Source organism: Heptranchias perlo, chromosome 2, assembly GCF_035084215.1.
Source record: "Heptranchias perlo isolate sHepPer1 chromosome 2, sHepPer1.hap1, whole genome shotgun sequence".
Taxonomy (NCBI): domain Eukaryota; kingdom Metazoa; phylum Chordata; class Chondrichthyes; order Hexanchiformes; family Hexanchidae; genus Heptranchias; species Heptranchias perlo.
Genome location: NC_090326.1, coordinates 123,120,107 through 123,145,735, shown reverse-complemented (window position 1 = coordinate 123,145,735; position 25,629 = coordinate 123,120,107). Strand labels below are relative to the sequence as shown.

The window sequence follows — 25,629 nt, the reverse complement described above, 5'->3', positions numbered from 1 at the left end:
GAAAGCTGCAAACATTAGTATAAACAGAAAATTGCAATGGATAAACTAATTGGGTAGAATGTGGACAAATCTTCACCAACCGTAAGCAAGGCAAATAACTGTAAAGTGTGAATTTAATGCAAAAAAAATTGAATCATCAGAATTTGAATTAAGTAACCTTTAATTAACAGTAGACTGCAGAGTGGAGTATGTCCAAGTTTGAAGGTGATATAGTGAACTGTGTGGAAGAGAGCAGAAAATTGCAAAAGGACAGAGAAAGCAAGTCGGTGAAATTATAGCAGATGCAGTTTAATGTAACAAAATGTGAGGTAGTGCAATCTGGATACAAGAATGGCCAATGGGAATAGTCTAAACGGGGAAGCATTGGGGGAGGGGTGATAGATGAACAAAGTGATTTAGAGGATTCAGATACAAAGCGCATTAATTGTTAGCTTGCAGAAGAAAAAAAAAGTGGTCAAAAAGACTAATGGGGTACTGAATATCATCACAATAAGTATGGGTGAAGAGACTTGAGTCATAATGAGAGACTGGGTGACTATATTATTATTTCCTGGAGATGAGCAATGATTTGAATAAAGCATTTAAAATACTGAAGGGAATGGACAGGAATGACTCTTCCCTCTTAGAGGGGAATCTAGGACAAGGAGACATAATACTAAAATCTGAAACAAGCTGGAGCTTTAAAAGAGAGACACGTTTTTTTACCCACGTTCATCATCCTAATATTAAAAAAATTTAGCGTAGTGACTTTTTTTAAAATTAAAAACTTTCATTGAAACAATCCTGCCTGTTGCCTCTGAATTAAGGAAGGTGAAATACTTCTGTTGGGCATAAGCAGGATAATTTCACAAGGCTGCATTGCTGGCACAGAGCCTTGCTAGAAGCGAGCATAGGCTGGAGAATTGGGATTATAGTGTTAAAGGGCTACATCCCACCCACACTCTTGTCTAGCGAGGTTTCATGCTGGCATTGGACTCTCATGAAATTACCCCAATCATTCGTAGTCACCACTTTGCACTACAAACAATGGGACGGTACATATTTGTTAGCGATGTATTAATTGAATATCCAACCTACCAAGTATTTAAAATAATTAACATGGAACAATTTTTTGCTTACGAACAATCTTCTGGACCAGGGGTATTTACACCTTTTACCTTCTGGGCATTTAGTTGCATACAATTAATTCCTGGTACTGTAGAGGAGCAAATAGATTTGGGAGTCCAAGTACAAATCACTAAAAGCTAGCAGACAAGTACAAAAAGCAATCAAAAAAAGTTAATGGAGTGTTGGCCTTTATCTCAAGAGGGCTTGAATTAAAAGGGTTAAGTTATGATTAAGTTGTGTTAGACCACATTTGGAGTACTGCGTTCAGTTTTATATGCCACGCCTCAGGATGGATATATTGGCCTTGGAGGGGGTGCAGTGCAGATTTACCAGAATGATACTGGGGCTTAGAGGGTTCAATTAGGAGGACAGGTGGCATAAACTTGGCTTGTATTCCTTTGAGTATAGAAGATTGAGGGGTAATCGGATTGAAGTCTTTAAACTGTTAAAAGGATTTGATAGGGTGAATACGGAGAAACTATTTGTTCTGATGGGGGAAAATCAAGAACAAGCAAGCATAATCTTAAAATTAGAGCTAGGCCATTCAGGAGCGAAATCAGGAAGCTCTTTTTCACACAAAGGGTAGTAGAAACCTGCAACTCTCCCCAAAACATGTGGATGCTAGGACAATTGGAGCTTTCAAGACTGAGATGGATAGATTGGTGTTAGGTAAGGGTATCAAGGGGTAAGGAGCAAAGGTGAGTAAATGGAGCCGAGATACAGATCAGCCATGATCTAATTGAATGGTGGAGCAGGCTCAAGGGGCTGAATAGCATACTTCTGTTCCTGTGTAACACGGTTATTTAGAAACAGGATTAGGATAGGATAGTTTAGAACAAGCAAAATAACTGACGTTAAAAAGGACAGATAGTGAGAAACAGTTCTAATTATTGGGATTTCAGTAAAGCAAAAGGGTGATGTCATATTTTGGAATTTTTTGGCCATTTTACCATGGAAACAATTGGGAAAGTGCTACATTTAAATGTTGGGTTTTCAAAGCAATGTGTACTCGCACATTGGACAAAAAAAATGAAAGGTAGTTATTGCTAATGAGCTAGGCATTCAAGTTGTTTCCCCAAAGACTGAAAACCATCAATTTGTTACCCTGTTTCTGTATTCTCTAAACACCATACCCACTTGTTGGGAAGTCCTCGGTCTTGTGTGCTTGGTAGGGGTTGTTTACATATGAGTAGTGTGAATCAACTCTGGCATATAAAGGGACAGGGGATGTATTTATGGGAGCGGTTGACACCAATGAATTAGGTGGAGGTGCAAAATTTCAATGTTATGTCTTTGCGAACTGTTAAAAAAAACATCTACCACCACATTACAGATTTTGCCCTTCAAAACTTGGATTGTGTCTGGAGAGAGTATTAAGATATATAGGAGTATCATAGGTGAAGCGTTTAGCACAAGATTGACATGTATTAGCTTCAACAATATTTTTCTTGTTATTTGCTTCTATTAGTGTGCTAAATAACCCTAGAATACTGAGAAAGAATGAATGGAAAAAAGGATGACTGCACAAACAGTGACTGGAACATCCTATTAAGTGTAATATTAGTGCCTATTTCAGTGTTGCAATGTTTTTTTTCTGCTTACTTGGCTTCCTGAAAATCAAAAATGCATTCCTTTACACAATCATTTCATAATTTTGCTCAGATGAAAAATATCAAAACTATATACTTACGGTTTGGTAGTAATTTGTTATCTACAGTATTAGTGCGAGGTTTCATTTTCAAGAAAAGTCACATTCTTTCCATACCATTTCTGTTCATGAAGTACCTGAAGAAGGTTAACCTGATAAATAATTAGAATATATATTTTAATTAGTTATCCCTTCAGTGTGGCCACAGGGAGAGCATCCCTCTGGGTCATTCACATGCCAATCCAAATACAGCCCGATTTTAGAACAAGCTAAGGTTGATTTTTAAACTTAAAAAAAAATGATGGCACTGCATAAGTTTACAGCACAGGAGGCCACCATTTGGCTCATCATCTCTATCAGCTCCTTGCTAGAGCAATCCTACTCTCTCAATAGCTCTATCCTTTACCCTGCTTTAAAGATTTGCCTATTCTTCCCGTGAAGATGCAATAGTCTCTGCCTCAACTCTTCCGTGTAGCAAAGCATTTGTGTAAAGACATTTCTTGTAATCTCTCTACTCAATCTCAGTGATAATATTACATCGATGATCTTATCACTGACTCCTCAACCCGAGGAAATAGTCTTTCCCGATTCACTTTCAGAACCCTCTACTATATTAAAAACCTTTATTAAATCTCTGCTTAACCTTCTCAGCTCCAGTGGAAATAGTCCCAGTATCTCAAGTCCCTTCTCAGAACTACAGTTTCACATCCCGAGCATCATCCTGGTGAATCAGTGCTGCATAGTAACTGTGGCCTAATCATTGCCTTATACAAAGTTATTATTATTCCTTTGCTCTTGTAGTCTATACACCTATTTATAAAACCCAAAATGCCATTGGTCTTTTTTATGGCTTTGTCTACTTGCACGTGTGAGGAATTGTATATTTGAATCCCTAGGTCTCACTGTTCATCCACAGCCTTCAGTGCTTTTCCATTGAGCACCACCCAAATCCACAACCTCCACCACCTAAAAGGTCAACGGCAGCAGGTGCATGGGAAAAAAGAATCACCTCCAAGTGACACCATTCTGACTTGGACATGTATCACTGTTCCTTCATTGTTTGTCAGAATCCTGGAATTCCCCATCTTACAGCATTGTGGGAGTACCTTCATCACATGAACTGCAATGGTTCAAGGCGGCGGCTCATCACAACCTTCTTGAGGGCAACAGGGAATGGATAATAAATGCCAGCCTTGCCAGCACCATTCACATCCCGAAATAATTAAAAAAAATTTGCCCATTCCTTAGCTTCCCTCTCAAAATGCATTACCTCAAACTTCTCCATATTAAATTGCATCTGCCAATTCTGCTAACTTGTCTACATCCTCCTGATGTCTTTTACAGTCCTCTCACTGTTTGCTAAACCTCCTACTTAAATGTTGTCAGAAATTTTCAATATTATGATCCTCATTCCCAAGACTAAATCATCTATAGTTACACCAAGAACAAAAGTGGATCCACCATTGCCAACCCTTCTCCAATCTAGGCAATACATATTAACCCTAACCATTTGTTTCCAGCAGGCCTTAAATATGTATCCTCTGTTCATGGTTCCCTGATTAACAAACGTTTACATGGCCCTTACTGGAAGTAATTTCAATGTGGTTTCAGAAGACATTTTAGACAGAGATTAGATGTTCATTATAATTGTAGTGTAGACAATGTGAAACACACATATTGTAGCCAAAAGTTACTTTGTAAACAACGTAGTGAATCATCAACTACCTCATTATCATCAATTTTAGCTGTAAATTTGGGTAGGATACTTTGCAATGCTGTAATTAAGCTTGTCTCAAAACCATGGACATTTTAATACCAAAAGCCATTTGATCCATTATGCCTGTACTGGTGCAGCTCCTGCACCAAAGCTATCTATTCTAATCTCATTTCTCCGCTATCTCCCTGTACTCTTTCAGGTTTTTTTTCAAATGTTTATCTAGTTCCCTCGTAAATATGGTGATTGATTTGGCTTCAAGGGTCACTTGTGGTGAAGCGTTCCATATTCTAATAATTCTTTGCGTGAAAAAAGTTCTTCTAACCGCCACCTTTGTAGTTCTAGTATCAATCCAAAATTTATGCCCTATTGTTACCAATTCACCAATGGGTGAAAATAATATAATTTACACTGTTAAACCCTTTCATTATTTTGAACACTTAACTCATTGTCATGGTTATTAAATATATATTTATCAAAACTACTGAGGTTATGACTATAAAATAAAGCAAAAATTTGAGACTTAAAACCTTAGAAATGAATTCTTCCATCTTTGCTTACAAAATGTTAGCAAAGCATGCACACCACTGATAAGATGATATAACTTTTTAAACCACTAATTTTAAGTCATGATAAGAAAGCCCTTAAAAAAATTTATAATGCTTTTCTAGATTAAATGATTACGAGGCAAGACCTGTTCAGCAAAAGGAAGCCAACCATCGCCTATGCTGAATGTCACCAGATGATAACAGCAGTGCCAGTTATCACTGAAACACAACAAATTTTGAACATTTGAGCCCTGGCTTTCTTCAAGACTGATTGTTAAGTACAAAGAATGAGACAAAAATAGTTATATAATACACAAATTGGGTACAGTTGCATAGTGGTTATGTTACTAGACTCATAACCAGAGCCCTGAACTAATAATCCAAAGAATTAGTTCAAATCCCACTATGGCAGTTTGAGAATATGAATTCAGTTTTAAAAAGCTGGAAACAAAAAAGCTGGTATCAGTAAGAAAGTAACCATGAAGCTATCAGTTGTAAAAACCCAACAGGTTCACTAAAGTCCTTTAAGGGAAAAAAAGCCATTGCCCGGTCTCACCTACAACTGACTTCAGTCCCACACCAACGTTACTCTTAACTGCCCTCTGACATGACCTAGCAAGTTACTCAGTTATATCAAACCGCTAATCGGTTAAAGAAGACGTCCCACCACCACCTTCTCAGGGCAACTAAGGATGGGCAATAAATGCCAATATCCCAAGAATGAAATTTTAAAAATCTTGCATTTGATATCTAGTTAAAATACAATGTATGCACAGGACCAAGATACAAGTTAATAATTAACTAATGGACAATTAGGGTTGGGTGAATTTCATCACACCCCATGTTTATTTTTCAGGAGATCAAGCCAATAGCTAAAAATAAATCTGCTGTGCTAAGGGGGAGAAAGTGAATTTCATCACACTCCTGTGTTTATTTTTCCAGATCATGCCAATTGCTAAATAAATAAATCTGCTGTGCTTAGGGGGAGAAAAAATGAAAGCTATTTGCTCAGTTGCAGGTCTCTACATCCAAAACTTAAGATGGCAAAGTGGCAAAGCTAATATAAGGTAAATGTAATTTGGTCTTGATTGCTTGTATAGTTTAGGGTGAGAGTGGTTGGTGGCTGTAAAAGAATGAGTGGTAATAAATTTAGAAGACTTTGGGTAAAATCTAGAGGGGTATTGTGGGCCATAATTCATTCCCTAAAAGATACTGTAAAGAGAACAGATTTCCATGCTGGATTGACAAAGTTGATTAGAAGCAAGTATGTCAAACTATACACTGTGGACGGTACTGGACTAGCAACTCAGAGATGGAGTTCAAATCCCACCAGGGCGCGTTGTGAAACTGAATTCAATAAATCAATTGTGAGCTAATATCAAAAAAATCTTTTAGGGTAGGGAACCTGCCACCCAGAGAGCAACTATGGATAGGCAATAAATACTGCCTTGCCAGCACTGCCCACACCACAAGTACAATTTTTTTTTAAGTTTTCAAATTTTTCTGTGTGGGGGAACCCCTGCAAATACTGAGTCCTTATAGACATCATCCTAACTTCCGAAAAATGGTGTCAGATACCCAAATGAAAACAGATATCATTGTAAAATATGTTTTTATTAGTATATGAAAATTACATGCTAGTAAGACAAACAGAAAAATTCAAAAATCTGATGACCTCAGGGCCATTTTTGACAGCATTTTTTAAAATAAAATCTATATTTTAGACAATACTGTACCACAAAACGTTAGGTGTGCATAGGACTGGTTCAAATATTGAATGATGTTACAAAAAGAACGTGCATTTATATTGTGCATTTCACAACCTGTTGTAATGTAGGAAAATGTGGCACTCAACTGGCACACAGTGAGGTCCCATATAATCTTGTTACTGGTGTTGGTTAAGGGTTAAATGTCGACCAGTACACCAAGAACTCCTTGTTCTTCTTTGAATAGTACCATGATATCTTTTATGTCTATCTAAGAGGGCAGATGGAGCCTCAGTTTAACGTCTCATCCGAAAATTGGCACCTCAGTGCTGCACTGAAGTGCAGCCTAGGTTATGTGCTCAACTTTCTGGAGTGGAGCTTGAACCTAGTTGCTACCACAGAGCTAAGGCTGACACCTACAAGAATGCATAATTCTTGGGATTAGTACGCATTCAATTTTTATAATGAACAGATGGATATAGAGAATGGAACACTGAACCATTCACGTTGCTACAGAAAAAATAAAGACATTTTAAGATTCTTCATAGTTTGTGTATTATACAAGAGGCAATATTAGAACCTTGCATAAATGCAAAACTGAAGTTTATCATAACAAATTTGTATGCTGCATACCAAGCCAGTAGCATATTTGCTCAGGATCAATCCGAAATGATAGAACCCGCTGCAACAAAGAGAGGTGCTCCAGGATACACACAGCATCACCTTAGTAGTCTGGAGGCCCAAAGTGGCTTACTCCACAGCAGTAAGAAATTTGATGTGTTTTCTTTTTTAAAAACAGATTTTTTTTTCTAATTTTCAAAACATATTGGAAATGGGGGAAGACTGGCTGGTGTAATGTGTTGAAAACTGGCCCTGAATTCCAATCCAGTCCAGACAGGGGGGGGGGGGGGGGTGGGGGCGGTGGTGGAATGAAAGTTTCCTCTGTATGCAGGCTTTAAATGTCTTAAGTGAAACGAGTTTGAGCAGTGTCAATCCAGTTCCAAGTACATATAGATCTACAACACAAAACTGTGTCTGAGCTCAGGGCTGAGGTACATTGTTGGGGCAGAATAGAGGGACCTTTACTCTGCATTTGTCTGTGCTATACCTGACCTGGGAGTGCTTGCTGCCTTCATTGGATGCAGTAAAGGGGCACAGTTCCAACCCTAGCAATAGAGTAATACATTACGTGGTATAATACATCTATTCTTACTTTCCTTGCATAATGGCGCGGGAAATCTGCTATTCGCGGAAATAATTGCAGCACTAATATCCCTCACCTTGATGAGCCTAAAAGTAAAGGGGTAAATTTTACAATTTAGCAATCTTGAAACAGAGTTTCATGTAAAATTTAAATCGTGCAGGCCACTAATCGGGAAATTTAACCCCTGCACCCAAATTTGTGATATGCATCCATCACATGAAGCTCTGCACTGGTATCACCAATTTGTTAAATTTACCCCTTAACACTTTCCTTACCTTTAAAAAACACATATACATATTGTGCTTAAGCTGGCAAGCATTTAACATTGTCTCCAACAAACATCCACCTGCATGCAAGATGTATAATAAGCTTCATCGTATTTTTTTTGTTACAAGCTTTGGTTGTCAGCTACTGATCTTGTGGCCATAAGTTTGAATACTGTATAAATAAAACACTCATACAGGGGATGTAAAGTTATCATAACTTGCAAGAAATTTCAGAAAAGAATCCACTGCTTTCTAAAAAAACCCTGATAACAGCAACTGGTCAGCAGAGTCAGATTCAAGACCAGACTTTTCCTTAACCAATTCTGAGCTGACTGTGGTTATCCTATCAAAGATTATATACATCTAATTTGGAAGAAGAGAAAAATACAGCCACGAGAAAAAAAAAGCAGTTTTTCCCCCCTACCAATTTTCTCCCCTCTCCCTTAAGGTGTTGAGTAGCCAGCAACAGCAACCCAATTTTTGTAGTAGTTTTCTGAAGTACACGAGGCAGTGCTCATGCCTACAGAAAGTGAATCCATCTGTAAAGATGGTTTCACCAACACATCCAGAGGCACTAGAAAAGAGATAACATAAACAATGCCTCCTGACATGCTGACCACCATCTTCTTTGCTTATCAACGCACCCATGTATGCCAGCAATGTGCTTCTCTGTTTGATGGTCTGTAAGGATCTTGCTGAACAACAAAATAATTTTAGTATAAACAAGGTGAATTCACAACACCCAAAGCTTCCAGAGTATCTTAAAGAACTGCTAGCTTTGCAGCTAGCTGTGCTACATTATAACTAACCAAGTGTTCAAAACTGACATTAGCTGGAAAAGGTCACATCATATCTCTCAAAGGCCTCAAAGTGCTTCACATACAATGAACTACTTTGAAGTGTAGTGACTTGTGTAAACAAAGGTGGCAGCCACCTTGCACACAGCAAGATCTCACAGTAGCAATAAGATAAATGCCCATTTAATCTGTTTTTGGTGGTACTGGTTGAGGGTGGGATGTGACACCAGAACTCTTCTCTGAATAGTGGCATGGACTAACTTCCCTCTCCCTCCCCCCGCTTCCCTTTTCCCTCTCCCCCCTCCGCTTCCCTCTTGCTTGCCGTACCTGGCATATTAACTTTCTGTATTTCATGTACAAGGACACCCAAATCCCTCTGAACATCAACATTTAATAGTTTCTCACCATTGAAAAAATATTGTTTTTCTATTCTTACCAAAAAGTTAATAACCTCACATTTCCCTACATTATACTCCATCTGCCACCTTCTTGCCCACTCACTGAACCTGTCCATATCCTTTTACAGACTCTTTGCGTCCTCCTCACAGCTTACTTTCCCATCTAGCTTTGTATCGTCAGCAAACTTGGATACATTACACTCGGTCCCTTCATCTAAGTCATTAATATAGATAATAGCTGAGGCCTAAGCACTGATCCTTGCAGCACCCCGCTACTTACAGCCTGCCAACCTGAAAATGACCCGTTTATCCCCACTCTCTTTTCTGTCCATTGACCAATCCTCTAGCCATGCTAATATCCACTGGGACCATTCCAGAATCTAGAGAATTTTGGAAGATCACAACTGATGCATCCACTATCTCTGCAGCCACCGCTTTTAGAACACTCGGATGTAGGCCATCAGGTCCAGGGGATTTGTCGGCTTTTAGTCTCCAGTACTTTCTCTTTAATAAAATTAATTACATTTTTAAAAAAAATTTGTTCGTTCGTGGGATGAGGGCGTCACTAAAAAAAGCCAGCATTTATTACCCATCCCTAATTGCCCTTGCTGCAGTCCATGTGGTGAAGATACTCTCACATTGCTGTTAGGTAGGGAGTTCCAGGATTTTGAGCCAGCGACAATGAAGGAACGGCGATATATTTCCAAGTCAGGATGGTGTGTGACTTAGAGTGGAATGCGCAGGTGGCAGTGTTTCCATGCGCCCGCTACCCTTATCCTTCTAGGTGGTAGAGGTCGCGGGTTTGGGAGGTGCTGTCGAAGAACCCTTGGTGAGTTGCTGCAGTGCATTTTGTAGATGGTACACACAGCAGCCACGGCGCGCCGGATGGAGTGAATGTTTAAGGTGGTGAATGGGGTGCCAATCAAGCGGGCTGCTTTGTCCTGGATGGTGTTGAGCTTCTTGAGTGTTGTTGGAGCTGCACTCATCCAGGCAAGTGGAGAGTGTTCCATCACACTTGGGGAGTCAGGAGGTGAGTCGTTTGCTGCAGAATAACCAGCCTCTGACCTGCCCTTGTAGCCACAGTATTTATGTGGCTGGTCCAGTTAAGTTTCTGGTCAATGATGACCCCCAGGATGTTGATGGTGGGGGATTCGGCGATGGTAATGCTGTTAAATGTCAAGGGGAGGTGGTTAAACTCTCTCTTGTTGGAGATGGTCATTGCACGAATGTTACTTGCCACTTATCAGCCCAAGCCTGTATGTTGTCCAGGTCTTGCTGCATGTGGGCTCGGACTGCTTCATTATCTGATGCGTCGCGAATGGAAATGAACACTGTGCAATCATCAGCAAATACCCCCACTTCTGACCTTATGATGGAGGGAAGGTCATTGATGAAGCAGCTGTAGATGTTTGGGCCTAGGACACTGCACTGAAGAACTCCTGCAGCAATGTCCTGGGGCTGAGATGATTGGCCTCCAACAACCACTACCATCTTCCTTTATGCTAGGTATGACTCCAGCAAATGGAGAATTTTCCCTAATTCCCAGTGACTTCAATTTTACCAGGACTCCTTGATGCCACACTCAGTCAAATGCTGCCTTGATGTCAAGGGCGGTCACTCTCACCTCACCTCTAGAATTCAGCTCTTTTCTCCATGTTTGGACAAAAGCTCCAATGAGGTCTAGAGCCAAGTGGTCCTGGCGGAACCCAAACCGAGCATTGGTGAGCAGGTTACTGGTGAGTAAGTGCCGCTTGATAGCACTGTCGACAACACCTTCTATCACTTTGCTGATAATTGAGAGTAGACTGATGGGGCGGTAATTGGCCGGGTTGGATTTGTCCTGCTATTTGTGAACAGGACATACCTGGGCAATTTTCCAATTTGTCGGGTAGATGCCAGTGTTGTAGCAGCACTGGAACAGCTTGGCTAGAGGCGCAGCTAGCTCTGGAGCACAAGTCTTCAGCACTACAGCCGGGATGTTGTTGGGGCCCATCCAGTGATATCCAGTGCACTCAGCCATTTCTTGATATCACTAAGTGCTTTACTCTCATTATACCATTGGTTCCCCACTATTTTTTTGTCTTCTACTGTGAAGACAGATACAAAATATTTGTTTAACATCTCTGCCGTTTCTTTATTCCCCATTATAATTTCTCCTGTCTCAGCCTCTAAAGGGACCAATGTTTACTTTCACTATTCTTTTCCTTTTTACATACTTGTGGAAGCTCTTCCAATCTGTTCTTATATTTCTTGCTAGTTTACTCTCATTTTATTTTCTCCCTCTATCATTTTTTGGTCATCCGTTGGTGTTTTCTAAAGCTCTCCCAATCCTCGGGCTTACTACTCTTCTTGGCAACATTATAAGCATCTTCTTTTAATCTAATACAATCCTTAACTTCTTTAGGGATGATGGTAATGGGACAAGTAAAGAAACAAAATATGGGTCTAGAGGAGCTATAAATGGCAACATCAGAACCATTACCAGCACTTGCTGTCCAGAAAAATGGAAGCAGTGGTTATGATCTGAAGTTACTGAAATCAATGTTGAGTCCAGAAGGTTGTAAAGTGCCTAATCGAAAGATGAGGTGCAGTTCCTCGAGTTTCCGTTGATCTTCATTGAAAATGTAAGAGGCCGAGGACAGAGGTCAGAGTGGGAGTGGGACGGGGAATTAAAATGGCAAGCGACCAACAGGTCAGGGTCATGCTTGCGGACTGAGTGGAGGTGTTCAGCAAAGCAATCACCATTCTGTGTTTGGTCTCTACAATGTAGAGGAGACTGCCTTGTGAGCAGCGAATACAGTATACTAAATTGAAAGAAGTACAAGTAAATTGCTGTTTCACCTGTTTGGGGCCCTGGATGGTGGGAAGGGAGGAGTTCAAATCCTCTATTAAATCTGAAAGGGCTGGGGAGGTGAGAAGAACAGGCTGAGGAAGATTGTCCCCCAACCCCACACAGCCTGCTTCTACCTCCTTTCCAAGATCCACAAACAGAACTGCCCTGGTAGACCCATCGTTTCAGCCTGTTCTTGCCCCACAGAACTTGTTTCTTCCTATCTTGACTATTTTTTCTCTCCTTGTCCAGTCTCTTCCAACCTACACCCGCAACTCTTCCAACATCCTCTGCCAATTTAACAGTTTCCAGTTCCCTGGTCCTAACTGTATCCTTTTCACCATGGACCTCCAGTACCTCTACACCTCCACCCCCCACTGCGGGCCCTCCACTTCTTCCTTGAACAGAGGCCCAACCAGTCGCCATTCACCACCACCCTCCTCCACCTGGCTGAACTTGTTCTTAAGTTGAACAACTTCTCCTTTGACTCCACTCGCTTCCTCCAAAAAGGTGTCGCCATGGGAACCCTTATGGGTCCTAGCTCTGCCTGCCTTTTTCTGGGATACGTGGAACATTTCATGTTTATTTCAGTCCTACTCAGGTCCCCTTCCTCACCTCTTTGTCCCGGTGTATTGATGACTGTATCAATGCAGTTTCCTGTTCTTGCCCCCAACTGGAAAATTTCATCAACTTTGCTTCCAATTTCCACCCTTCCTTCGCCTTCACATCGTCCATCTCCGACTCTTCCCTTCCTCAACTTCCCTATCTCCATTTCTGGGGGTAGGCTGTCAACCAAAATCTACTATAAGCCCACCGACTCCCACAGCTACCTTGATTATGATTTCTATAAAAGGACTCTATTCACTTCTCCCAGTTTCCCTGTCGTGTCTGTTCTGATATCACCTTCCACACCAGTGCTTCCGATATGTCTTCCCTTTTCCTCCACCGAGGATTCCTCTCCACTGTAGTTGACAGGGCTCTTGACAGTGTCCGTCCCGTTTCCTGCACTTCTGCCCTCACCCCTTCCCCTCCCTCCCAGAACCATGATAGGGTTTCCCCTTGTCCTCACCTTCCACCCCACCAGCCTCCACATTCAACGTATCATCCTCCGCCACCTCCAGTGCAATGCCACCACCAAACACATCTACTCCTCCCTTTTCAGCATTCCATTTTTCCAGACAGCAAGTGCTGGTAATGGTTCCGATGTTGCCATTTACAACTCCTCTACACCCATCTTTTGTTTCTTTACTTGTTCCATTACCACCCTCCTTGCCTTGCACCATCATCCCTTTTGTCATTTAAATCACTCCAGCCCTCCACTCTATCAGAGACCTTCCCTTTTGTTCTTTCCTCCCCCGTGTCCTGGCTCTGTACTTGCTTAAAAACTGTTCAATCGTTAACATCTTCCAGTTCTGATGAAGGGTCATCGACCTGAAATGTTAACTCTTTCTTTCATCACAGGTGCTGCCAGACTTCCTGAGCATTTCTAGTTTTTATAACTGACAATACTGTTTGTCTAATTATGAAAGATAGTTTTATTATCTCAGGTGCTAGATCCAAAGAATTTACTCGTGTATTTGATGTCTGAGTTTTGAAATCAAACAAAGATTAAGTTTACAAACTGTATGTATCATCTACTTGTCAAGGTTACATTAAAAACTGTGCAGCAATAATGTAATAACATTTGCAAACTGCAATCTGATATCAAGTGACCCGGCCTCCAGAAATATGACAAATCAGAGTTGGCAACCCTAGATTCGATAAGGTAGATACGAAGAAACTATTTCCTCTGTTGAAGGAATCAAGATCTAGGGGACAAAATCTTAAAATTAGAGCTAGGCCATTCAGAAGGAAAATCAGGAAGCACTTTTTCCACACAAAGGCCCGTAGTAATCTGGAATTCTCTACCCCAAAAGACTGTAGATCATAGTATGTTACAAGCACAGAAGGAGACCATTCAGCCCATCATGCCTGTGCCAGCTATTTGAAAGAGTCCGACTCCTACTCCCCTGCTCTTTTTCCATAGCCCTGTAATTTTTTCCCTTCTAGTATTTATCCAATTCCCTTTTGAAAGTTACTATTGAATCTGCTTCCACCACCCTTTCAGGCAGTGCATTCCAGATCACAACAACACTGCGTTAAAAAAAAGTTTCCTCATGTCGCCTCTGGTTCTTTTGCCAATCACCTTAAATCTGTGGCCTCTGGTTACTGACCCTTCTGCCACTGGAAGCAGGTTCTCCTTATTTACTCTATCAAAACTCATGATTTTGAACACCTCTATCAAATCTCTTCTTAACCTTCTCTGCTCTAAGGAGAACAACCCCAGCTTCTCCAATTTCACCACATAACTGCATTCCCTCATCCCTGGTAAATCGCTTCTGCAGCCTCTTTAAGGCCATGACTTAGATGAGGGGACCGAGTGTAAGGTACCCAAGTTTGCAGACGATAAAGCTAGGTGGGAACGTAAGCTGCAAGGAGGATGCAAAGAGGCTGAAAAGGGATATAGACAGGTTAAGTGAGTGGGCGAGAAGGTGGCAGATGGAGTATAATGTGGAGAAACATGAAATTATCCACTTTGGTAGCAAGAATAGAAATGCAGAATATTTTTTAAACAGTGAGACACTAAGAAAGGTTGGTAATCAGAGTGATTTGGGTGTCCTTGTACACAAATCACAGAATGTTAACATGCAGGTACAGCAAGCAATTAGCAAGGCAAATGGTATGTTAGTCTTTATTGCAAAGAGGTTGGAGTATAAGAGTAAGGAGGTCTTGCTGCAATCATAAAGGGCTCTTGTGAGACCACACCTGGAGTACTGTGTAGACTTTTGGTTGCCTTACCTAAGTCAGGATATACTTGCCTTACAGGGGGTGCAACAAAAGGTTCACTAGATCGATTCCTGGGATGAGAGGGTTGTCCTATGAGAAGAGATTGAGTAGAATGGGCCTATATTCTCTGGAATTTAGAAAAATGAGAAGTGATCTCTTTGAAACATATAAATTTCTTAAAGGGCTTGAGAGGGTAGCTGCTGAGAGGCTGTTTCCCCTGGCTGGAATGTCTAGAACTAGGGATCATCGTCTGAAGATAAGAGTTCGACCATTAAGGACCGGGTTGTGAATCTTTGGAATTCTCTACCTCAGAGGACCGTGGATGCTCAGTCGGAGTATATTCAAGACTGAGATTGATAGATTATTGGGCACTAAGGGAATCAATGGTTAGGGCAAAAATGGAGTTAAGGTAGATGATCAGTCACGATCTTATTGAATGGCAGAGCAGGCTCGAGGGGCCGTATGGCTTACTCCTGCTCCCATTCTTTATGTTATCGTTCCTAAAGTGTGGTGCCCAGAATTGGACACAATACTCTTGCTGAGGCCTAACCAGTGTTTTATAAAGGTTTAGCATAACTTCCTTGCTTTTGTACTCTATGTCTCTATTAATAAAGCCCAGGATCCCATATACTGAGACAATAGCAGCTTTCAAAACTGAGATTGATAATTTTTTTGTTAAGTAAGGGTATCAAGGGATATGGAGCCAAGGCAGGCAATTGGAGTTGAGGTGCAGATCAGCCATGATCTAACTGAATGACAGAACAGGCTCACGGAGTTGAATGGCCTACTCCAGTTCCTATGTCTCTTCCAATGTAATGCACCTCAGACAATACAGAACAATCTCAATGCTGCACTGGAAGATCACCCGGGATTGTACACTCAAGACTTGTAGTAGAGCTTGAACCCGCAATCTTTTAAATTGACAAAAACATAAACTTGTATCTAACCATAGAAGTTTAGAGCACAGGAGGACACTAGGCCCATATCATCTGTGCCAGCTCTCTGCTAGAATCATCCAAAATTAACCCCATTGCCTGCTCTCTCCCCATGGCCCTGCATCTTCCTCTGCTTCAAATATTTAGCCAATGTTACTCTTTTTTTTAAAAAAAAAAGCAATGGTCTCCACCCCTATTATTCCCTCTGGCAAGGTAAAATCCAACAACCCCGTGTAAAGACATTGCTAACTTCTCTCTCTCTATTAATGACAGATTTAAATTAACGGCCCCTCAATCAGCGACTCCTCCACCCACCCCCGAACCTGAGCAAATAAGTTCCACCAATAATTTTTTTAAATCCTCTATTAAATCTGAAAGGGCTGGAGAGGTCAGTGTAGCTGGGCTGGAGTAACGGGGAAGTATTTTGAGGAGAGAGAGAGAGCGCGAGTCTCAGACACACGGGGGGCGGCCGCCGCCGCCGCCGCCGCCTCCAGTCATTTAAACGTTAAACGGCCTCTCGCTGTTTGAATAAAGTCACTGACCTGCCGGCCTGGGCCTGGGGGGAGAGGAAGCAGCGAATGCCAGTCAAACTCACCCGTAAGCTGTTGCTCCCTTCCTCCTCCTCCTCCTCCTCCTCCCGCCGGCCCCTCACTCTCCGGTCCCTCGACCCCGGCCCCTCACTCCCCGGTCCCTCGCTCTCCGGCCCGACCGTTTTATTTTTCTCTCTCCCTTTTTTTTTTCTTTTTTCCCGCCGCTCGCGTATCCGCAGCAAGATTTAGGTAAAACCAAGCCCCCGTTCCGAGTTCCGCACTTTCCACACCGCGCGTGTAAGATTCGAAAAAGAATCTATTAACGGCATTTTTTTTTTATTTGCCCGTCTTCCCACCAAATAAAATAACCCAATAAATAATAGATTGGTAGACTTGCCAACGCCGAGTAGATTGTTTGTCCCACATCGACAGCGAATCTGCCGAGCAGCGGGAGCGGTCTGTTTCCAGCCGCTCGGTTGTGAATCGGTGGGGAGGGCGAGGATGGGGACGCGGTCACTCGGCGGTCGGACCGGATAAAACTTCACTCCCGGGTCGCGTTGTTTCTTGAAAACAAAAACAAAAAAATACAAGGTGGCCGGCCTCAGGCTGCTACAATGAACCAAAACAAAGGGCCGTCTGTGGCGGTTGCGGGTTCTGAGCACAAGAGCGACGAGGGACGTGCGAGTGAGGGGAGTTTGAAGCGGAGTCGCTGCTGTCACCGCGGGTGTTAAAAGGGTTTGGACCGAACAGGCGAGCGGCGGTGGGCCGGCAGTCGACCACACGCGGGGGCCGGCTGCACAGTCCGCTCAACCGACTGCGCATCTTAGACGCGTGCAGCATCGCAACAGCCTTGTCTTTCGCAATCAGTTAACTCGTTTAAAAACTCAGTTGGTGATCACGTTGGAGGGTAAGGAACTCCTCCGTTGAATAAGTTTCTGACGTTTTCATAACTTCTGTTAACAGCACATCAGATGAAGCCTTGTTTATATATACATTATCTGATTGGTGTATTATAAATTCTAGTTGAACGTTACGGTAACTAAAAGTAAGCAAGGTGAAATAGTTCTCTGCCAAATATACCAACCGCAGTCTTCCTTACAGCGAATTGAAGAAACTATATGCCATGTTAGTCATTTGCATCATCCATCTCGTTCTGCCAAGAGTCAGCATTTTAGATAACGTTATACTATCATTTGAATGGACTCTTACAGCTCTTTTGGCAAAATTCACATAGTTGAAAGAAATACAATACTTACTGTTAATTTTGCCTCATATATCAAATGTAATTCACCAAAGAATGGTGTTTCAGTTTAAGATTACTAGATTATTTTTGTTCAAAGACATCCCACATCTACATGTTTTTTAATCCCCTTTCCAATTGCAAGAATCTGAATAATATAAAATGGGACAATTTCCTCTTGCTCTGTAGGAATGTTTGCTATACAGCAATTTTAAGTAAATAAATAGATGAATGCACATCATTTTAAACCTATAGCAAACCATCCGATTAAAATTCACTCCCTCACATATTTAAATATTATTTCTCTCCTCCTCAGTTTTGGGATCATTTTCATTCTATAGATCTATTATATAGATCTGTAATTATATTAATAGTATGGTTTCAAACTAATCCTGGTTTATTAAATAGAGACCCGTATATTGAGCAATGTCATATTGGGTTTGTGATTAGTGAATGTATTCTGATAATGAAATATGTTTGCTTTGTTGTTCTCCCACATGTACAGAATGCTTCTAAAGGTGCCTTCAGCAAGCATTTTTGTGTATACATAAGATGTAATGAATAGGTTTTAAATTTTTATTTCATTGATGCGGCTTTTTTTTTACTATACACTAGCTACCGATTCTATCTTAGTTTTTCTGCAGCAGTAGCTTGAGCATGTTAATATTGGAAAGAAAGAACTTCCATTTATATGGTGCTTTACCACTTCTCTCCAAGACATCCCAGTGTTTTATATGGAAGTAATTGCATTGTATAGTTACAATTGTTGTGTTTAAACGCGTCTGATGCCTTACCCATGAAACAGTTTCTCCTTATTTACTCTATCAAAACCATTCATGATTTTGAACACCTCAACCAAATCTCCCCTTAACCTTCTCTGTTCTAAGAAGAACAATCCCAGCTTCTCCAGTCTCTCCACACAACTGAAGTCCCTCATCCCTGGTACCATTCTAGTAAATCTCTTTTGCACCCTCTCATAAGGCCTTGACATCCTTCATAAAGTTTGGTGCCCAGAATTGAATACAGTACTCCAGCTGAGGCCTAACCAGTGCTTTGTAAAGGTTTAGCATAACTTCCTTGCTTTTGTACTCTATGCCTCTATTAATAAAACCCAAGTTCCCATATGCTTTTTTAACAGCCTTCTCAACTTGTCCTGCCACCTTCAAAGATTTATGTATCTGCACCCCCTTTAAAATTGTACCATTTGGTTTATATTGCCTCTCCTCATTCTACCTACCAAAATGTATCACTTCACACTTCTGTATGTTAAATTTCATCTGCCGTGTGTCTGTCCACATCACCAGTCTGTCTATGTCTTCCTGAAGTCTATTACTATCCTCCACATTGTTTACTACATTTCTGTATTTTGTGTCATCTGCAAACATTGAAATTATACACTCTATACCCAAGTCCAGGTCATTAATATATATCAAAAAGAGCAGTGGTCCTAATACTGACCCCTGTGGAACACCACTATACTTCCCTCCAGTCTAAATAACAACCGTTCACCACTATTCTCTGCTTTCTGTCCCTTAGCCAATTTTGTATCCACGCTGCCACTGTCCTTTTAATCCCATGGGCTTTAATTCTGCTAACAAGTCTATTTTGTGGTACTTTATCAGATGCCTTTTGAAAGTCCATATACACAACATCAACCACATTACCCTCATCAATCCCCTCCGTTACTTCACCAAAGAACTCAGTTAAGTTAGTCAAGCACGATTTCCCTTCAACAAATCCATGCTGATTTTCATTTATTAGCCCATACTTTTCCGAAATAATTTTGGCAATTGGAAAAGTATTTGCCTTAGTTTAGTTTAGTAATGGAGGGGGGAGGGGGGGAAAGATAGTTGAAGCCCAAGATGTGGAAAGTCCTGGATTCTCTGTGTGTCCAGGATAACCATCGTGTGCAGGTAGTGTCTGACTGCTTGCGTTTGGGTTCAAAGTTGAGTAGCAGCTAGTGACATTCAAGAGGCTGAAGGGTTCTGGAGTGCACATCCCAGAAGATGCCCTATTGGCAGAGCAAATTAGTGAGAAAAGGACGTGAATGTCCATCCATCAGCGTAGGAAGTGTAGACAAGAGGCAGTGCAGGAATAACCTGAATGTAGAATTGACAAACAAGTTGTTACAGGTTTTGGGTCTTCCTTAGATATTCTCTCAGGTACTCCTATAAGCGGTTGGTCACTCCTGTAAGCGGTTCAAGCATCTTGCATTCTGTACTGATAATATCTAATTGTACAACAATTTAACCTGGCGGTGGAACAATAGGACCCCCTTGTGATCTGAACTGAAATCTTGTGTCTTTTGAACATGCCCTCACATGTGCTTCTCCAATCTTTCTGCAGGTGTACTGAAATACTTAATGAGACAAGGCCAGACACAAAGCTGTTTTATAGACAAACAGCTATAACCAAATTTCACTTTGGCATAACTAATTATAGAACCCTCCTTAGAACAAAAAACAAAACATAAAAATACACACTATTCCCATTAGGCTCGGTTAACATTTCCTGGTCAGCCTTCTGTTTCTGACTGGCTGGGCCATGAAGTGCAAATGTACCCTCGCTTGGCCATGCTGGCTAATTGTCCATTTGTCTCTTTATCCCCTTTCTCTGCATTCCCAGTCAGCCTGTCCCTCTGACTCCTTACCCAATCACTCAATAAAAGTGAAAACTAGCAACCTATCCACTCTCCCTGGGAGAGGGTTTAAAGAAAACATCTTCTGCTATTTTCATAATGAATAAGGGACATCATGGCTTAATGGGCCTGAGATGACACAGTTGATCCTCATTCTATCAGCTTGAAAGACACGATGAGCTGCAACATTCCACGGACTGGCTGATCTGTCTTTAATGTATATCTTCAATGCCTACTGTGTGTGGTACTTTTTATAAAGCTGGTTAAATTAATTTTGTTTTTATAAAAACCATCCTTTAACTGAAGCTCATTCCCAATTCCTTTATGTGAATCAAAAATCCCAAAACCTGGCACATGTATTCAACACCGCCAAGCAAGTAGTTGTCAAAGAGAGGGGAATGAAGTGCAGAAATGGAATGTAATGGGGATTCGTAGTTAGGAAATAGGCTGACACTTTTGCAGTTGCAACCAAGGGTCTCAAATAGTATGTAGTTTCCCAGGTGGCATAATAAAGGATATCATTGAGCAAGTGCCAAATATTTTGAACAGAGAAAGCCAATAGACAGAATTTGTTCATGTTGAATCATAGGAAGAAATAGTTAGCGTTCCTCGAATCACTGCTCTTGCCACTTCCTGAGATCCACGCTTAGCAGCACACGCTGCCACGTGCACGCTCTCGGCCTGTCTCTTCAGCAGCACTGACTTACTCTATTTCAGAGCTGTCGTGATCCGCAGTTCCATTTCATCCTTCACCTCATACAGCGCTTTAACAAAAAACTTTTTTTCTTCCTGACCTGCTGAGTGTTTCTGGGATTTTTTGTTTTAATTTCATATTTCCAGCATCTGCAGTATTTTGATTTTTTTATAGGAAGAAATAGAACTGGGTCCTGCAAAAGAAGTTTAAGCAATTAGGAAATGGATTAATGAGCAGCACCTCGAGTATAATAATCCCAGAATGGCTCCCAGTGCCATGTATTAGTCAGTTCAAGAATAGTAAGATAAGGGAGTCACATGCATGGCTGGAGATGTGGTATAGGGAAGGGTTCAGATTCTTGCAACATTGGGACCAATTTTGGGGCAGGAATGAAAAGGTATTGTATGAACAAGGCAGGGACCAGTTACTACCTGCAAACCTGAATGTTCTACGCCTGACTTGGGAGTGTATACGGATAGTGGGTGCCAAAAGTGGCATGGTGTTCAGTTCCTCAATACTGAAATCGCACACCTTAATGAACTAATAACGTGTTAATTTTTTTAAAATGATAACAGATGTAAACCAACGCTTTAAGCTCCATTTTCATTAGATTATTGAACCAGGAATGGCTAATAAGCAAACCATGGTCCAATTTCAGCAATCTATTTTATGACGAGTGGAAATGTATGCCAAATTTATTGGTTTTGTTCACAGGAACACTGCCATCAATTCTGTAAAGCATTACCGCAGCAGCACTAAGTCTATGGAGAGGTTTTCAGAATTGTGCACCTGGCACAGTTCAGACAGTTTCCTATCAGCAAGGTCACCTTGGTTTCCTTTTATAGTTTGTAGTGGCAAAAATAAAACTCAGAGCTGCACCATACTGTTGAACAAAAAAAACCGCCTTTCATGGAGGAGTAGATAGATCTTCGTTTATCTTTCTCAGCCACCGTATGGTGTCTGTATGGCAACTTTTGTGTTTGTGAAGAATCTGAACATTTCAGCAAGAAGTATGTTGATTTTTGACCAGCAATATCCACAAGTTTTCATCAGAGTTGTTTGCCTACTTCAATGCAGATACCTTTATTAGAAGAATGTGGACTCTGACACCAAGCAAGAGTCATAGAATCCTTACAGCACAGAAGGAGGCCATTTGGCCCATCGAGCCTGTGCTGGCTCTTTGTAAGAGCAATGCAGTTAGTCCCATTCCCTGCTCTTTCCCCTAGCCCTGCAAATTTTTTCTGTTCAATTATTTATCCAATTCCTTTTTGAAAGTCACAATTGAATCTGCATCCACCAGCCTTTCTGGCAGCACATTCCAGATCATAACTACTCGCTGTGTAAAAAGGTTTTTCCTCATGTCACCTTTGGTTCTTTTGCCAATCACCTTAAATCTGTGTCCTCTGGTTCTTGACCCTTCCACCAAAGGGAACAGTTTCTCTTTATTTACTTTATCTAAACTCGTCATGATTTTAAACACTTCTATCAAATCTCCTCTCAACCTTCTCTGCTCTAAGGAGAACAACCCCAGCTTCTCCAGTCTATCCACGTAACTGAAGTCCTTCATCCCTGGAACTATTCTAGTAAATCTTTTCTGCACCCTCTCTAAGGCCTTCATATCCTTCCTAAAATGTGATGCCCAGAATTGGACACAATACTCCAGTTGTGGCCAAACCAGTGTTTTATAAAGGTTCAACATAACTTCCTTACTCTATGCCTCTATTTATAAATGATGTGGAGATGCTGGTGATGGACTGGGGTTGACAATTGTAAACAATTTTACAACTTTATAAAGTCCAGGATCCTAAATGCTTTTTAAACTGCTTTCTCAACCTGTCCTGCCACTTTCAACGAGTTGTGCACATTTACCTCCAGAGCTCTCTGTTCCTGCGCCCCCTTTAGAATTGCACCATTTAGTTTATATTGCCTCTCCTTGTTCTTCCTGACAAAATGTATCACTTCTGCTTTAAATTTCATCTGCTATCTGTCCGCCCATTCCACCAACCTGTCTATGTCCTCTTGAAGTTTATCACTATCCTCCTCACTGTTTACTTCCCTTCCAAGTTTTGTGTCATCTGCAAATTTTGAAACTGTGTCCTGTACACCCAAGTCCAAGTCATCAATATATATCAAAAAGAGCAGTGGTCCCAGTACCAATCCCTGGGGAACACCAGTCCGAAAAACAACCATTCACCACTACTCTCTGTTTCCTGTCACTTAGCCAATTTTGTATCCATGCTGCCACTGCCCCTATTAGTCAACTTTGAAGGCAAGCCTATTATGTGGCACTTTATCAAAAGCCTTTTAAAAGTTCATATACACAGCATTAACCGTATTGCCCTCATCGACTCTCTCTGTTACCTCATCAAAAAACTCAAATCAAGTTGGTTTAGCACTATTTGTCTTTAACAAATCTGTGCTGGCCTTCCTTTATTAATCCACACTCGTCCAAGTGACTATTAATTTTGTCCCGGATTATCGTTGCAAAAGTAATGCTTTATTCCAAGTCTGATGAAAGTTTATTACTTAGATTAATACGATTCAAATGTTGTCTGTTACAGCCATTAAACTTTTCTGATTACAGACTGCAAGGATTGTGAAGTGCCTTTGAATCATTGTGTTCTGTTTTTATATTGTTTCATCTGCCAAACTGCTTCCCTCTGTTTTTACCCCCCAGTGTGCAAAGCACAACAGTGATTGAAATCTTTCATCCTGGGATAAACATTTGTTTAAAAGAACACTTCGGTTCTTAAAGTCCCTGCGATGAGTTGTAGCTGCACTACAGCTGATAGGTGAACAGTGGTTGTATTCTCAGATCTATTTGTAGTTCCTGCAAATTCCATCAAGACTTTCCATAATTTCTGCAAAGTTGGACACTTGTAGATTTCTGATAGGTTTAATTGTTTAAATAACTGCAAGCTTCAATAACAAGAGTGGAATATAATCAGCCTGCATAGTGAAGGTGAAATTCTTCTTTTTCTTTTAATGCTTCTGCCCGACCACAGTATCGACACTGTATTGGTCAAAATAGCCACTGATACCCTGTGTGACTGGGACCATGCCTCTCTGTGTTACCTCATCCTCCTCAACCTCTCCACTGCCTTTGACACTTAATCATTCCATCCTCAGCACCTTTCCTCTGCAGTCTACCACCATTGCACTAGTGTCTCCTGGGTTGGCTTTTAACTGTCAGAAAGTAGGTATTTCATCCAAAGGCTTCTCCTCTGTTCACCCAAGGTGTACCTCGTGGCTCCTTCCTCTTCATTTATGTACCACTCGTTGGCCATATCATCGAGAAGGATGGAGCCAGCAAGTCAGCTTATGCAGCGACACAGCATTAGAGAGGAAAGGTTTTGAGGAGGATTTTGAAATCAGTGAGGAATGTGACAAGATATAGAATTCTAGGGAGGGAGTTTCAGAAGATAGGGTCAGGGGGAGGGACGGGGTGATTGATTCCATGATCCAACATTCAATAAGAGTGGATTTTGGCAAATCATGGTCTGCTCACAGTTTCCCAAGATGCACTTCCAATGAATGCTGCTCCCCATTGGAAGTGCTGAATCACAGAATCTCCCCAAAGTCACCTCTTTGGTTCCCGCTAGCACCTATGTGCTTCTGGCCTCGACTCCAACAATCTTCTCGCTTGCCAACTCAGCCTCTGTCAGGAGGTTCAGAAACTTGGTGTACTGCTTGATCCTAAGCTGAGCTTCCTCCTTCGTTACTAAGGTCATTTCCTTCATCTCTGCAACATTACCCATCTCCTGCCTGTCTCTTCCTCCACACACAATATATGTCCAAGTTAGGATGGTGTGTGACTTGGAGGTGATGGTGTTTCCATGCGCCTGCTGCCCTTGTCCTTCTAGTTGGTGGAGGTTGCAGGTCTGGGAGGTGCTGCTGAAGAAACCTTGGTGCGTTGCTGCAATACATCCTGTAGATAATACACATTGGAGCCACGGTGCACCGATGGTGGAGGGAATGGATGTTTAAGCCGGTGGATGGGGTGCCATTCAAGCGGACTGCTTTATTCTGGATAGTGTCAAGTTTCCTTGAGTGTTGTTGCAACAGCAACCATCCAGTCAAGTGGAGAGTATTCCATCACAGTCTTGCCTTGTACCTTGTAGACGGTAGAGAGGCTTTGGAGAGTCTGGAGGTGAGCCACCTGCTGCAGAATACCCAGCCTCTGACCTGCTCTTGTAGCCACAATATTTATTTGGCTGGTCCAGTTCAGTTTCTGGTCAATAGAGTCCCCCAGGTTGTTGATGGTGGGAGACTTGACGATGATAATGCCATTGAATGTCAAGAGGAGGTGGTTAAACTCTCTCTTGTTGGAGAGTTCATTGCCTGGCACTTGTGTGGCATGAATGTTACTTGTCACTTATCAGCCTAAGCCTGGATGTTCAGGTCTTGCTGCATGCAGGACATGAACTACTTCATTATCTGAGATTGTGAATGGAGCTGAACACTATACAATCATCAGCGAACAGCCCCACTTCTGATGGAGGGAGGTTCATTAATGAAGCAGCTGAAGATGGTTGAGCCTAGGATGCT

The 25,629-nt window shown here is 41.5% G+C and overlaps 2 protein-coding genes across 9 annotated transcripts in view; one reads left to right on the top strand and one right to left on the bottom strand.

The window, feature by feature from the left end:
* The window catches only part of LOC137342799 (protein DBF4 homolog A-like), a 52,894-nt gene extending 36,301 nt beyond the window's left edge, over positions 1–16,593 (bottom strand). For 5 of the 6 annotated variants that reach the window (XM_068006988.1, XM_068007018.1, XM_068007001.1 and 2 more), the window contains exons 1-2: positions 16,575–16,593; positions 2,798–2,907 (exon numbers count right to left, since the gene is read on the bottom strand). In XM_068006988.1, the coding sequence (XP_067863089.1) occupies positions 2,798–2,843 (46 nt within the window). In that variant the 5' untranslated portion in view covers positions 2,844–2,907; positions 16,575–16,593. The other variant, XM_068006993.1, reaches the window with a different exon arrangement.
* A 376-nt stretch (positions 16,594–16,969) lies between these two features.
* The window catches only part of LOC137342781 (mitochondrial glutathione transporter SLC25A40-like), a 53,671-nt gene continuing 45,011 nt past the window's right edge, over positions 16,970–25,629 (top strand). For 2 of the 3 annotated variants that reach the window (XM_068006970.1, XM_068006962.1), the window contains exon 1: positions 16,971–17,416. The gene's annotated coding sequence lies outside the window, so the exon portion shown is untranslated. Of the gene's footprint in view, positions 17,417–25,629 lie in introns of all 3 variants that reach the window. The other variant, XM_068006979.1, reaches the window with a different exon arrangement.